A 13,120-nucleotide genomic window follows, 5' to 3' on the forward strand; every position below is an offset into this window, starting at 1 on the left:
ACGCACGGCGTGCCTGAGCGCAAGGGAGCTCAGATTTTTCCGGCGCAGGAGCGGCGGACCCCACGGACCCGGCGCGCCTGCCCACACACTCCGCGGGAGCGGGCCAGGCAGCAGCGACCGCAGCCGCGGAGCAGCACGCAGAAGCTTCCGGGCCCAGCCTTCCAGGTTCCTGATTGGTCCGGTGACGACAAGGGCGTGCGTCGGGGCGGAAGGGGGCGTGTCCGCCCAGGAGGAGGCGATATGGCGGCGTCTGGGGGCCGCGCGTGTGTGCGTTCGCTACGTGGAGGTGTGCTGTGGCGGAGCAGGTATGGCCAGGCGGGAGGCTGCTGGGGCAGGGGTCTGCACGGAGCAAGCCAGGCTCTGGGGAGAGAAGCCAGTTCTCGTCGCCGCGAGTAGGTCTGACAGGAAGGACACCGAGCCGCTCTTCTCTCAAGAGCAGGTGCTACAAGCCACCGCGTGGACTGTGAAATGAGTTCGGGTGTGGCCTAAAGGCTCTCGCCGGTCCTCTCCAACTCGGTGGAAGTGCACAGGGACAGCCAGATCCTTATTATGCTGCCTGCTGGTCTCTAGAATGGAAGCAGAGCCGATCTCCTTTTCTCAGGTGTTTGCATTCCTGACGGGATGGTTTAACCTGGAAGACCACAGCACTGCAGAGCGACTTTCACTTGGGCTTCTAAAGCTTTGAGGCGACAGGATTAGGTTTCTTTATCTGAAAAGTCTGTGGTGGGATTGTGGTCCTTATCCTGCTATTCCCGGACATCTAGATTCCTCATCTAGATTCCTAAATTCCTAGGCTGCTAGAAGTGGGAGAGAGACATGAGGGACTTTGTAAGTGACTGTTCATTTGTTTGTTTGTTTGTTTTTTGTCTGTTCTATACAGTTTCATTAGGTGACCCAGGCTGGCCTCGAAATCACAGCAGTCTTCCTGTCACAGCCACGTGCTTCTCAAAAGCCGAGATTACAGGCATGAGCCAGCCGTTTATTCTTTTTTGAAGGGTGAGAGGGTAGAAGAGGAGAGAGTTCTTAATCCAAATGAGAGAGAAGAAACAGTTTCCAACTTGACTGAATTACTTAATAGCCAGCCTACATACTTAGTTCTTTTTAACAAATACTACTACCTTTTTACACTCTGTGTGTACATGCATGCATATGTGTGGTTGTAGGTGTCCATAGGACTATCAAGAGTTCATGGAGCCGGGCGGTGGTGGCGCACGCCTGTAATCCCAGCACTCTGGGAGGCAGAGGCAGGGGGATTTCTGAGTTCAAGGCCAGCCTGGTCTACAGAGTGAGTTCCAGGACAGCCAGGGCTACACAGAGAAACCCTGTCTCAACAAAACCAAAAAAATCCAAAAAAACAAAACAAAACAAACAAACAAAAAAGAGTTTCATGGAACTGTAGGAATTACACGCAGTTATGAGCCGTTCGACATGGGTGCTGGGAACTAAACTCTGGTACTCTTAACTGCTGAGCCATTTCTATACTACCATCATCGCTCAATTTAAAATGTGTGTGTGTGTGTATGTGTGTATGTTTTGCCAGCACGTATGTCTGTGTACCCATGCGTGTGCCTGGTACCCATGGAGGTCAGAAGAAAGCATTTAGTTCTTAGAACTGTAATTACAGATGGTTGTGAGCTGCCATTGGTTGCTAGGAATTGAACCCAGGTCCTGTTAATTGCTTAAGAACCATCTGTCCAGCTCCTGAAGAACGTTAAATGATAGTAAAAAGGATGTGCCTCACTCACCATTAAAAAATGGAAAGCAAAAAAGCCATCCTTAGCTTGGCAGCAGTGGGGACACACGCCTTTAACCCCAGCACTTGGGAGGCATAGGCAGGTGGATTTCTGAGTTCGAAGCCAGCCTGGTCTACAGAGTGAGTTCCAGGACAGCCAAGGGCTACACAGAGAAACCCTGTCTCGAAAAACCACACACACACACACACACACACACAAAGCCATCCTTAGCTGCCAGTGTAAATAGGCAAGGCTGGGATTTGGTGGCAGGGTGGAAGGGGCTAAGGACCTGTCTAGAGCAGTGGTTCTCAACATGTTGGTTGTGACTCCTTTGGCAAACCTCTGTCTCCAAAAATAATTACATTACAATTCATCAGAGCAGCAAAATTAAAGTTATGAAGTAGCAACAAAAATAATGTTATGGTTGAGAGTCACACAGGAGGAACTGTGTTAAAGGGTTGAAGCTTTAGAAAGGCTGAGAACTGCTGCTCTAGGAGAAGAGTTAACAATTATCAAATTCTGTTACATTAAGATAGAAGCTGTATTGATACAAAAAAAAAAAGATAACATTTTTATAAGTTTTAAGTTGTAAGATGTAGAGGAAAGCTTCACGTTTCTTTTTTTAAAACGTATTTGTATGTGTCGAGGTATTTTTGTATGATGCAGACGTGCACAGTGCGCACAGAAGCCCTTGGAGTTACCCGGATGAGCCACAGCGGGTGCTGGGGGCCAAGCCTAGGTGCTCCGGAGGAGCAGCGGCCACTGAGCCGCCATCTCTCCAGCCCAGAAGGGTTTCAGTTGAGCGATGTGTACAGTAACAGGAGAACAACGTCTTGGGTTCTGATTTAGTGTCATGCACGGTTTCTAAATGTGTTTGATGAGAAGAGTGAGTTGGGTGTGACTCCAGGGGAAAGCCCTGGCTGGCCCTAGTCTGTCCATAAAACTCATATGGAAAGCTGAATTAAGTGGTCCTCATCTCTAATCGCAGCACACCTATAGCAAGATAGGAAGCAGGGACAGGCGTGCTCTGGGAGCTCTGGGAGCTCAGGGCTAGAGCAATAAGACTGCCTAATCAAGGCACGAGCAAGAACCAACTCCCAAAAGCTGTCCCCCCTCTCTCTTCAAGACCATCCTTGGCTATATCAGTAGTCATAGGCTAACCCGGGTTTTATAAGACTGTGGCATTACCACCACCAAACTGCCAAAATGTATAGGGATGGTTGGAGTGTTTAATAAAGATAGAGATTAGCAGTTATGCACCAATCTTACGCTAGTTTCATATCAAAAGGAGGTATAGGTTGGGGGTCTAAGAGATGTGTGTTTTATACAAGCACTCCAGGTTGTAAATTCAGGCAGGCCCAGACAGTAGGGCCTAGGAGTGGCACTTTATGCAGGAATTGCAATTAGAAATAGTTATGGCACCCACCACTTTGGCACAGCACCAAAAAGGGAAGGGTGGAGACGTGAAGGCTTGCTGGCCGAGAGCAACAGACAACACTCAGCTGGTGAATCGCAAGTGTAAGGACCTGCATTGTATTCCCAGAACCTCTGTTAAAAAAGAGGTTTCATGGTTTGAGCCATGAGCCCAGTGATGGGGTAGAGACTGGTAGATCCCTGGAGCTTACTGTCTAGCCATTCTAGCTTGATTGGTGACCTTTAGGCTAGTGATGGACCCTGTCCCAAAAACAAGACGCATGCCTTTAATCTCAGCACTCAGGAGACAGAAGCAGGTAGATCTCTATGAGTTCAAGAACAGCCTGGTCTGCATAGTGAATGCCAACCAGCCAGAAGTATATACTCAGACCCCATATCAAAGCAAAACAACAACAACAAACATAAAACAAAACTGAACAAACCCAACAAGTGTTTGGATGGATCATGGGGAATGATCCCAAATTTGGCCTCTGACTATCCCAATCACATGCATAAACACTACCCACTTACATTGTACAGTTTACTGATTAGTTAATTTGCAATTGGCCGTATGCTTAAGGAAGTTTACAGTTTAGTAGACAAGGGTAATTCTTTTGTAACTGTTTTAATATCAAGTGCAGTATGGGATAAAGCTTTTCTCACTCTCCATCCGCCCCCCCTCCCGGTCAGCCCCGCTTGCTCCAGCCACTGAATAAAGCTTTTCAAGAGACCTTCCAGTTCAACTTTAGAGCTCTCCTAGCCTTTGAAAGCAGGAGGGAGAAGTGAGGGCTGTAGTTAAAATGTTAGCACCCATGTGATATTAAAAACATGTTCTAGGGCTACAGAGGTTGCTCGGTGCTTAAGAGCGCTTGCTGCTCTTACAGGGGATCAGGGCTGCATTCACAGCACCTTCATGGCAACTCACAACACTTTGTAACTCCAGTTCAGATATAGATGAAAATAGGTGCCTTGTGCACACACACACACACACACACAAACACACAATCCTAGCAATTTTCTCTAAAAATTAAAGATGTACAAATACTTGTCTCTGGGCAAAGTGTATTGCCCTCCTGAGCTGTCTGTGAACTTTTGTGGAAATAAAACAGAAAAAAAAAATTTTTTTTCTTTTTTTTTGTGGGACTGAAGAGATTGCTCAGCTGTTCCTAGCATCTATATGGTGACTCCTGACAATCTGTAACTCCAGCTCAAGGTATCTGATGCCCTCTTCCATCCTCTGTGGGTTCTGTACACATTTACTGCCACTGCCTGGCTGGAGGTATTTTCTTAATTGAAACTCCCATCTCCCAGATGATTCTAGCTTGTGTTGACATAAAAGTAGCCAGCACAGTTGATCCCCTTGTCAACTTGACATAGGAGTACCTCACTGCTAAGCCACACCCTTATCTATTCCCATGATCATACATTAATATTGATGTTACCATATAAAACATTTTATGAACTTAAAAAGTCCCACAGACTACAAACTCAAACACTTTAAAATTCAATCTCTTGCCAGGCAGTGGTGGTGCACGCCTTTAATCCCAGTGCGTGAGAGGCAGAGGCCTCAGTCTGGTCTACAGAGTGAGTTCCAGGACAGCCAGGGCTACACAGAGAAACCCTATCTTGAAAAAACAAACAACAACAAAAAAAAAAAAAAAGGAAGAAAGAATCAGGGCACAGTCACGATTGGAACAAAGCAGAGCCACATTCCAACAGTGTAAATGCCTCAGTGTATCCACTTGTGATCCTCTGGGTGACTCCAAGGGTCCTGGCTCGCTTCTCCAGTTCCGCCTTCTGCTGCACACACAACTTGTCTTCTAGACCACGGCTGGCTCCACTCCAGTGCTGCCACTGTTCTTGGTGGTCATTTTATGGTACTGGCATCTCACCAGTAGCCTCTCCTGCGCTCTTTTCTGGAACTCTATCCCTGCTGCAGTACTAAGCCTCCACGTCCCCTACATGCCTTCAAAACCAGTACTACCCAGGTGACTGTCACATTACCAGGTTCAACTGGCGGCAGGAGGTACAGGCTGCTGCGGGAACATAGCTTCTGTGTGCTAACCCCAAGGAAGCACTACAGGATTTCATCTGTGACTGATGCTGGCCTCTTCCCAATCACCACTGATTTCTTAGCTCTAGCTCACCATCATCAGCTGTCCCAGTAATGGTTTCACTTCACTGGTGCCAGTTTCTTGTTAATCATGGCTGAATCTTCATCCCCAACTAACCAGAATCTTAATTCAAAACAGTAAACAGCCCTGATAGAGGCTTCAGATTTTCCTTTGAAACTTCACAAGCTAGACCTCCACCTGCACTGCTCTCAACACTCTTCCAAGCTCCAGCCTCTCAACACTCACTCAGTGGCTTTTTTTTTTAAGCCCAAAGTTCCAAAAGTCCTTCCACAGTCCTCCCAAACCAGGATCATGTTGTCACAGCAATACCCTACTCTGCTGATACCAGCTTGTCTTAGCATTTCTATTGCTGTGTTGAAACATGTTGTGGAAGGGGTTTATTCTACTTAAGCTTCTATGTACAGTTCATCATTAGAAGCAGTGAGGGCAGGAACTCACACAGGGCAGGATCTGCCTTGCAGAGGCTATGGAGGATGCTGCTTACTGGCTAGCTCAGCCTGCTTCTTAGAAAACCCAGAACCATCAGCCCAGGGGTGGCCCCACCCACAGTGGGCTGGGACCTCTCACATCAATCACTAATTAAGAAAATGCCCTAGGTACTAGAGATACCTAGACGACAGTGAAGAGCAGTGACTGTTCTTCCAGAAGACCCAGGATCAATTCCCAGCACTCACATGACACCTCAAAGCCATCTGTAACTCTAGTTCCAGGGGGCCCAATGTCCTCTTTATGACTCTGAGAGTATCAGGCACAGACAAACATGCAGGCAGAACATCCAGACATATAACAAAAATAAATGTTAAAAGAACTGGGTAAGGTGGCATACACCTTTAATAACAGCACTTTGGAGGCAGAGACAGGCAGATCATTGAGTTTGAGGCCAGCCTGGTCTACAGAGTGAGTTTCCAGGACAGCCAGGGCTATATTAGAAATCCTGGTTTGTTTGTGTTTTTTAATGCATTGTGTATGTTGGGGGGGGGGGTGAGACAATGGTTCTATAAGACAAGTGTTTCCTGCTTGTCTTAGTCACTGTTCTATTGCTGTAAGGGGCCATGGTGAATGCAAGTCTTACAGATGGAAACATTTACCTGGGGGCTCGCTTACAGTTTTAGAGTTAGTTATTATGACAGGAAGCAGACAGGCGTGGGAGTAACTGAGAGCTTTACAGACTAACCCACCCCACGGGCAGCAGGTGGAGAAAGATACTGGAAACCTCAAAGCCCGTCCCCAGTGACACACTTTCATCAATAAGTACACACCTAATCTTTCTAAACAGTTCATTCAGCCTGCAGATATATAAAGCGACGGGGCCATTCTCTCTCCAACCACCACACTGCTCAAGGCCTAGCCTGGAACCCTAGTGCAGAGGGGAGAACAGTGACAGGATGGCCGGGGCTCATTGGCTGCCAGCCCACGGTCAGGTTTAGTGAGAGACCTGTCTCTGAGGAATAAGGCAGTGTGACAGCAGGGCACCCACATGCAAGACACACACACACCCCAGGATGGGGTTGGGTTTGTTTATATACATTAGGTGAGGGGGAGTGCCTTTTCCTTCATGGTAAACTCAGGAGCCTTCTGTGTGGTAATAGTTTAAGCTACTGAGAGGTGCCGTGGGTGGGCCACTTGTACTGGGCACACACCTCACACTTGCTACAAAAGAGGCTGTGAATCCAGGTGATGGCTGTGTGCGCGCACACACACACCTTTAATCCTACACTCTGGAGGCAGAGGCAGGTGGGTCTCAGAATGAGGCCAGCCTGGTCTATACAAAGAAACCCTGTCTTGAAATACACACAAAACACGCACACACACACACACACACCAAAAAGGCTGGGAGACGTAGGCTAGCAGGTGCCTAAGAAGCAGGTTCGTGCCAGTTAAAGGTGTGCTACCCTAGGTCAGGACATCTGTTCAGGACAAAGTCAGTTTCAGGGGAGAGTAGGAGTCCTGGGGAGCTGGTTGAACACCTAGACCTGAGCTCTGGAGTAGCAGTTGAACACTAGGTAGCTTGTTACTGTTTGAAGAGAGCAGTTCTAGGGAGACAGTGGGTAGAAGTCAGGAGTGAGATCCAGGGAGATGGGGTTACCCTCTTTTTTGGCTGCCAGGCCAAGAAAAACCTGGGGTGTACATAGTGATTTGTGGAACATGGAGGGCACTGGCAATTCTGACTGGCGGTGATGTAATTGGGTCAAACCATGAGGACATGATTGACAGTGAAGGTAGCCCTTTAAAAGCCGTGATAAAAGAGAGGAAAGGTGGGTGGGAGCAGAGAGAGGAGTGGTGCATGGCATCTGTATAAACCGTAGGAATTGCAGGGTTTATGGCATGAGAGAGAAGCTGATAATCATGGCACAGTGTGTGGGGACGGTAGGTGCACAAACAGACCACCTCAGTGCTGTGTATCCAGAAGTGGTGAGTTATGTCATCTACATCCGCCCCAAAGCACTGAGGTAGATGAAACACAGCAGAGGAATGTGTAGAACTCTCTGTTACTGTTTTGTTGTGTTCTGAGAGCCCAGTGTCAGTTTCCCAGTATACTTTGCCCTTTAGTCAGTTGTAACAGTTATTGTTCTGATTCCACTTGAAAAACAAGGCTTTATTTAGGCTTACTGTTTTACAGTGAGAGCAACAGTTCTAAGGGGCCAATGCCAAGTTTGTTTTTTATTAATTAATTAATTATTTATTTATTTTTTGAGACGGGGTTTCTCTGTGTAGCCCTGGCTGTTCTAGAACGCACTCTGTAGACCAGGCTGACCTCGAACTCAGAAATCCACCTGCCTCTGCCTTCCAAGTACTGGGATTAAAGGCATGCACCACCACTGCTCAGCTGCCAAATTTGTTAATGGCTCCCCACAGGCGGAGATGCCCTGCATTTCACTTACAGCAGGAACTAGGCCCATCACATTAGCCTATCAATGTCATGTGGTGAGGGTGCTTTTAAGTTTCCTGAGGAAAAAAAGAAATCAAAACACTGAAATCTGATAATGTTTATAGGACTTAACTAACCATAAGTTAAATACTACATCAAAAGTCATAAATGCATTTCTGCTTTCACAAAAAAATAAATTTAGATGTTTATAATAATGAAAGTTACATTTTTATATCATATATGCTCCAAGGAAGAAAGAAACATTTACTGATAAGGATGTAGTTTCTTTTTTTTTTTAAAGATTTATTTATTTGAGTACACAGTTGCTGTCTTTAGACACACCAGAAGAGGGCATCAGATCTCATTACAGATGGTTGTAAGCCACCGTGTGGTTGCTGGGAATTGAACTCGGGACCCCCCTGGATGAGTAGTCAGTGCTCTTAACCTCTGAGCCATTTCTCCAGCTCCAGGATGTAGTTTCTTTATTTAGATTTCCAGTCAATATTTTGGAAACTGAAGCTGGATATGATGGTGCATGTTCTTAGTCCCACAGCCCAGGAAGCAGAGGCCAGAGGACCTCTGCAGGTTCAAGATCAGTCTAGCCTAAAAAGTGAGTTCTAGGCCAACCAGACTTATATGCTGAGACCCTCCCTGCCTCCAAAGGGAAAAAAGTAAGTGTCCGCCTACATGTGCATCACATAAGGAGGCAGAAAACAGACACACGTGTCAGAAACTAAGGTGTTACCTAAATGGTAATGCAGAGAATTGAAGGTTGTTTTTTTTTTTTAAAGATTTATTTATTGTATGTAAGTAGCTGTCTTCAGACACACCAGAAGAAGAGGGCATCAGACCTCATCACAGATGGTTGTGGGCCACCATGTGGTTGCTGGGACTTGAACTCAGGACCTTCAGAAGAGCAGTCAGTGCTCTTAACCGCTGAGCCATCTCTCCAGCGAGAAAGTTTGTTTTTTGATGAGGGGAAATCCAGTTGCAAAGTAGAATTACTGCTCTGCTTGTCAGTGTAGCAGTCATCAGCATTAGGATACATTGATTTCCACCAGGATGTGGCACTTTTTAGATCATGCCACTCAGAGTTGGTAAGTGTTTCTTTATATCTGTTTCACTGCAGCTTGTAGGGCAAAGTAGCTACAAAAGACAGTTGAAAACATTGTATACCAGAGCCTACCTGGTAGTACACAAGCATTCCTCTGAGGCAGGAAGAGGGAACAATCAAGGTCAGCTTGAACTACATAGTGAGATCTTGTCTCAAAACAGCAGGGGAGTGGGGTGGGTTGGAGGTGGACAGAGAAGGGAAGGAGGGAGAGAGAGAAACATTAGTGGTTAAGAGTGCATGCTTGTTGTTCTTGGAAACAACCCAAGTTCAGTTCCCAGCACCCCTACTTGTTGGGCCACTGACAACCATCTGTAACTACAGCTCCAGGGGATCTGACAACTTCCCCTGGCCTCTACAGGCATGTGCACATACCCACATAGAGTACACAGAGTTAAAAAATAATTTAAAGGGGCTGGAGAGATGGCTCGGTGGTTAAGAGCACCGGTTGCTCTTCCAAAGGACCTGAGTTCAAATCCCAGCAACCACATGGTGGCTCACAACCATCTGTAATGGGATCTGATGCCCTCTTTCGGTGTGTGTGAAGACAACGGTGTACTCATATAATAAATAAATTAAAATTAAAAAAAAATTTAAAAAAATAATTTAAAAACATTTTCCAACATAATATTTTTTAATTATTTTGGGACTATATCCTGCTCACACTTGTTCCCCCTCCCTCCTGGGTCCACCCTCACCTGTGTGCCCTCCCCCCAAAACCACCAAGACTAGTTGTGTTGCCCATATACTCAGTGGCGCATAGTCAGATTCCTAGTGGCCAGCCCCTTAACGAACCCTGAGGCCCTCCCCACCCCCACCAAAGCCATCAGCTGTGAAGGGTTACACTTTAGCACCTTTATAGCACTTAAAAACATTTTTTAGGTTGACAACTAACTCAGTTAGTTAAGATAAAGCAACTTATCTATTTTTGTATTGTGTCTTAGAGGCTTTTCATTTGTGAGCTTTTACCTGGAAGTGCATACTTTTTATTGGATCAGCCCCAGTGCATTTCTTTTTTATTTATTTTTTTTCCAGCCCCATTCCAGCCATATTTATTTCATATATGTGGGTATACCGTTACTGTCTTGAGACACAGCAGAAGATGGCATTGGCATTGGATACCCATTATAGATGGTTGGTAGCCACCACTTGGTTGCTGGGATTTGAACTCAGGACCTCTGGAAGAGCAGTCAGTGCTCTTAACTGCTGAGCCATCTCTCTAGTCCCCCAGTGCATTTCTATAGCAGGTGGACAGTATGACTTTCTCAGAGTCACGCTAAACATCAAATATCAAAATGGTTAACACTTTCTTCAAGCGAGAATAAGTAGGTTAAATAGACTAATTCTGTTTCTGAATAGAATCAACGTTTGAAATTCTAATGATGCATTTTTCTTGGTTGTAGCCCCTGTCACTATGAATCTAGTGCCACACGCCATTTTCTGGGGACCTTACAGAAGCTGCCTTTTCAAGCCTGTAACACAGGTAAGAAGCAATCAGTCGAAGGTCTTGCTGGTCCTCCATTGGTTCCCTCAACCGGAAGTTGGAAAAACATGGGGTTGTTAGAATTAAAAACCTGAAGCACTGGTGTGTAGCCGTCACTGGAGCCTCGGCAACCATGCCATTGTCTACCTAGTACTCTGTGTGTGACTGCCATTCACTGTTGCGTATTTGTTTCTAGCTCTTTCTGCCACAGACAGTCTTAGTAGTACCTTGGCCATTTCCAGGACAACTGTGTAGATTTAGAATTTCTGGGTCAGAAACCCAGTGTGAGCTGGGCCTGGTGGTGCATGCCTATAATGCCAGCCCTCAGTAGGCCAGGGACAGGAGATAATAGGTTTGAAGGCAGCATGAGCTATAGAGTGAGGCTCTATAAACAGTTGATGTATTTCAGTATTTAGGCCAAACTCTACTCCAGAGAGACTGCTCAGTCGGGAGCCATGAGGAGACAGTGCTGTGGTGTGAGAACACATTCTGGGACGAGTGTGCTGTCTTTATTTGTCACATATATGATTTCTTTATCACACTGAATGCTAGTTCTAATGGCCCAATACTATCCCTGAGAATAAAATGAGGTGGTTGATGAGAACAACAGAAAGCTTACTACAAACAGGGCACTAATGGGAACCCTTGTGGCTATTACTAACTAGACTCGGGATGGAACCGCGGGGAGAGCCTAAGCAGTGCACCGGAAGTCTTCATTCTGTTCTGCAGAGACACAGCATCCGTACTCACAAGGCCACGGTCCCTGGGGCATGTGACCACCTCTGCTTACCAACAGACTTAAGTTAAGAGGACCATTGAAGAGCTCCTCAGTAGTTAAGAGCATGTACTGGTCTTTAAGAGGGCCTGGGTTCTGTTCCCAGTCCGGCGCTGGGCAGCTTAGAGCTGATACAGTCTACAGGTCTTGATGATGTTGGCTTTCTCTGCCAGTTAAAGAATTAAGAAAGAATTTTGAACAAAACAGATAGCAGCAGAGAATGCAGTCACGGTGCCTAAGGGGAGGATTGCTCTAAGGGTGCCATGGTAAAACAGCCAATGGCAAAGACAGAGCACCAAACAGCCATTTGGTGATGGTGTGTACCTCTAGAGTCGTTGTATGAGTGAGGTAGCATTTGTAACATAAGTGACACTTTGGAAGGACCATAATTCCCCCAGAGCATAGTGCATCAGAGCAGGCAAGAATGCCACCCAGAGACTCCTCAGCAGGCTTTGTCGTAGATGACAGCGACATCAATGACTTTTCTGTTACCATCATCCACCTTAAGGTGTACCCTTGGGTTGCCATTTGTCTGCTTTAGAGCTTAAGGAACCTTTCTTCAGGCATTGGGTCTCTTCTATTATAACCCCCTAGGGAACAGACAAGGTTAATAGAAAATTCCTCAACATCATAGTTATCGTAAGTTTGTTTAATAAGGTGAGGCATAATTGTGCAGCTGAAGACTTTTTTCCAGAAGTCTGCAGAAGGCCTATGGCAGGAAACAAATGACATTGTCCCAAGCAATACCTCTGCCCATATGCTAGCTGCAATGTCCTGTGGGAACCGATAATATGGGCCAAACCCACGTGAAATCTAGGTTCCATTTGTTAAAGTCACAACCAGATGTCAGCATCTAATTGACATTTTAAAAGAGAAATACCTTTTTGTAGGGTTCTCCATTAAAGTTCTAGGGACATGGTTTTGACATCTTTATTTTATTTTATTTTTGGTTTTGTTTTGTTTTGCTTTTGTTTGTTTTGTTTTTTTGAGACAGGGTCTCTCTGTGTATCCCTGGCTATCTTGGAATTCACTTTGTAGACCAGGCTGGATTCAAACCTGAGGGATCCACCTGTCTCTCCATTCTAAGTGCTGGCATTAAAGGTGTACACCATCATACCCAGCCCATTTTGATATCTTGAATAATTTCCAAAACCTGTGAGTTTGACAACAGGGTATCTGGCAGGGAAGATGATTGGTTAGGATACAGGGCATCCTATTACAACTGTGAAAAGTACCCTTCTAGAAACAGACAAGGCCATCAGGAAGCAAATCACTTATGAGAAGTTCATGTCCAAATAGCACCTCATTGTTGAGCATAGTGTCTGAGGATTGTTAAAGAAACCTGATCATTTAAACCTGGCTATACTTTGCTTCTGGGTGTTGAAGATTATGTAGGTGGTCAAGGCCAGTTGAAGATCAAAGGTTACTTGGTCTTGAGAGGAGCCTCTGTCTCCTCTAGTCTTTCTTTTGACAGTTAATACCTCTATTAAGCTAAGTCAAAGGCCTGGCTTGACCTTGCTTCCTTTGGGAGTGTGGAGGATTTTCTCCCTCTCTTGTAGACTGGACACTTATATAGTCCACTCCTCTCTGAACAGTGACCG

The 13,120-nt window shown here is 45.8% G+C and overlaps 1 protein-coding gene across 1 annotated transcript in view; it reads left to right on the top strand.

Moving 5' to 3' along the window:
• The first annotated feature begins 217 nt into the window (after nt 1-217).
• Nucleotides 218-13,120, top strand: part of Pisd (phosphatidylserine decarboxylase) — a 42,942-nt gene continuing 30,039 nt past the window's right edge. The window contains exons 1-2 of the mRNA XM_052198443.1: nt 218-305; nt 10,665-10,744. Of these exons, the coding sequence (XP_052054403.1) occupies nt 241-305; nt 10,665-10,744 (145 nt within the window). The 5' untranslated portion in view covers nt 218-240. The remainder of the gene's footprint in view (nt 306-10,664; nt 10,745-13,120) is intronic.

The sequence above is a fragment of the Apodemus sylvaticus genome, chromosome 11 (assembly GCF_947179515.1).
Source record: "Apodemus sylvaticus chromosome 11, mApoSyl1.1, whole genome shotgun sequence".
Classification (NCBI taxonomy): Eukaryota; Metazoa; Chordata; class Mammalia; order Rodentia; family Muridae; genus Apodemus; species Apodemus sylvaticus.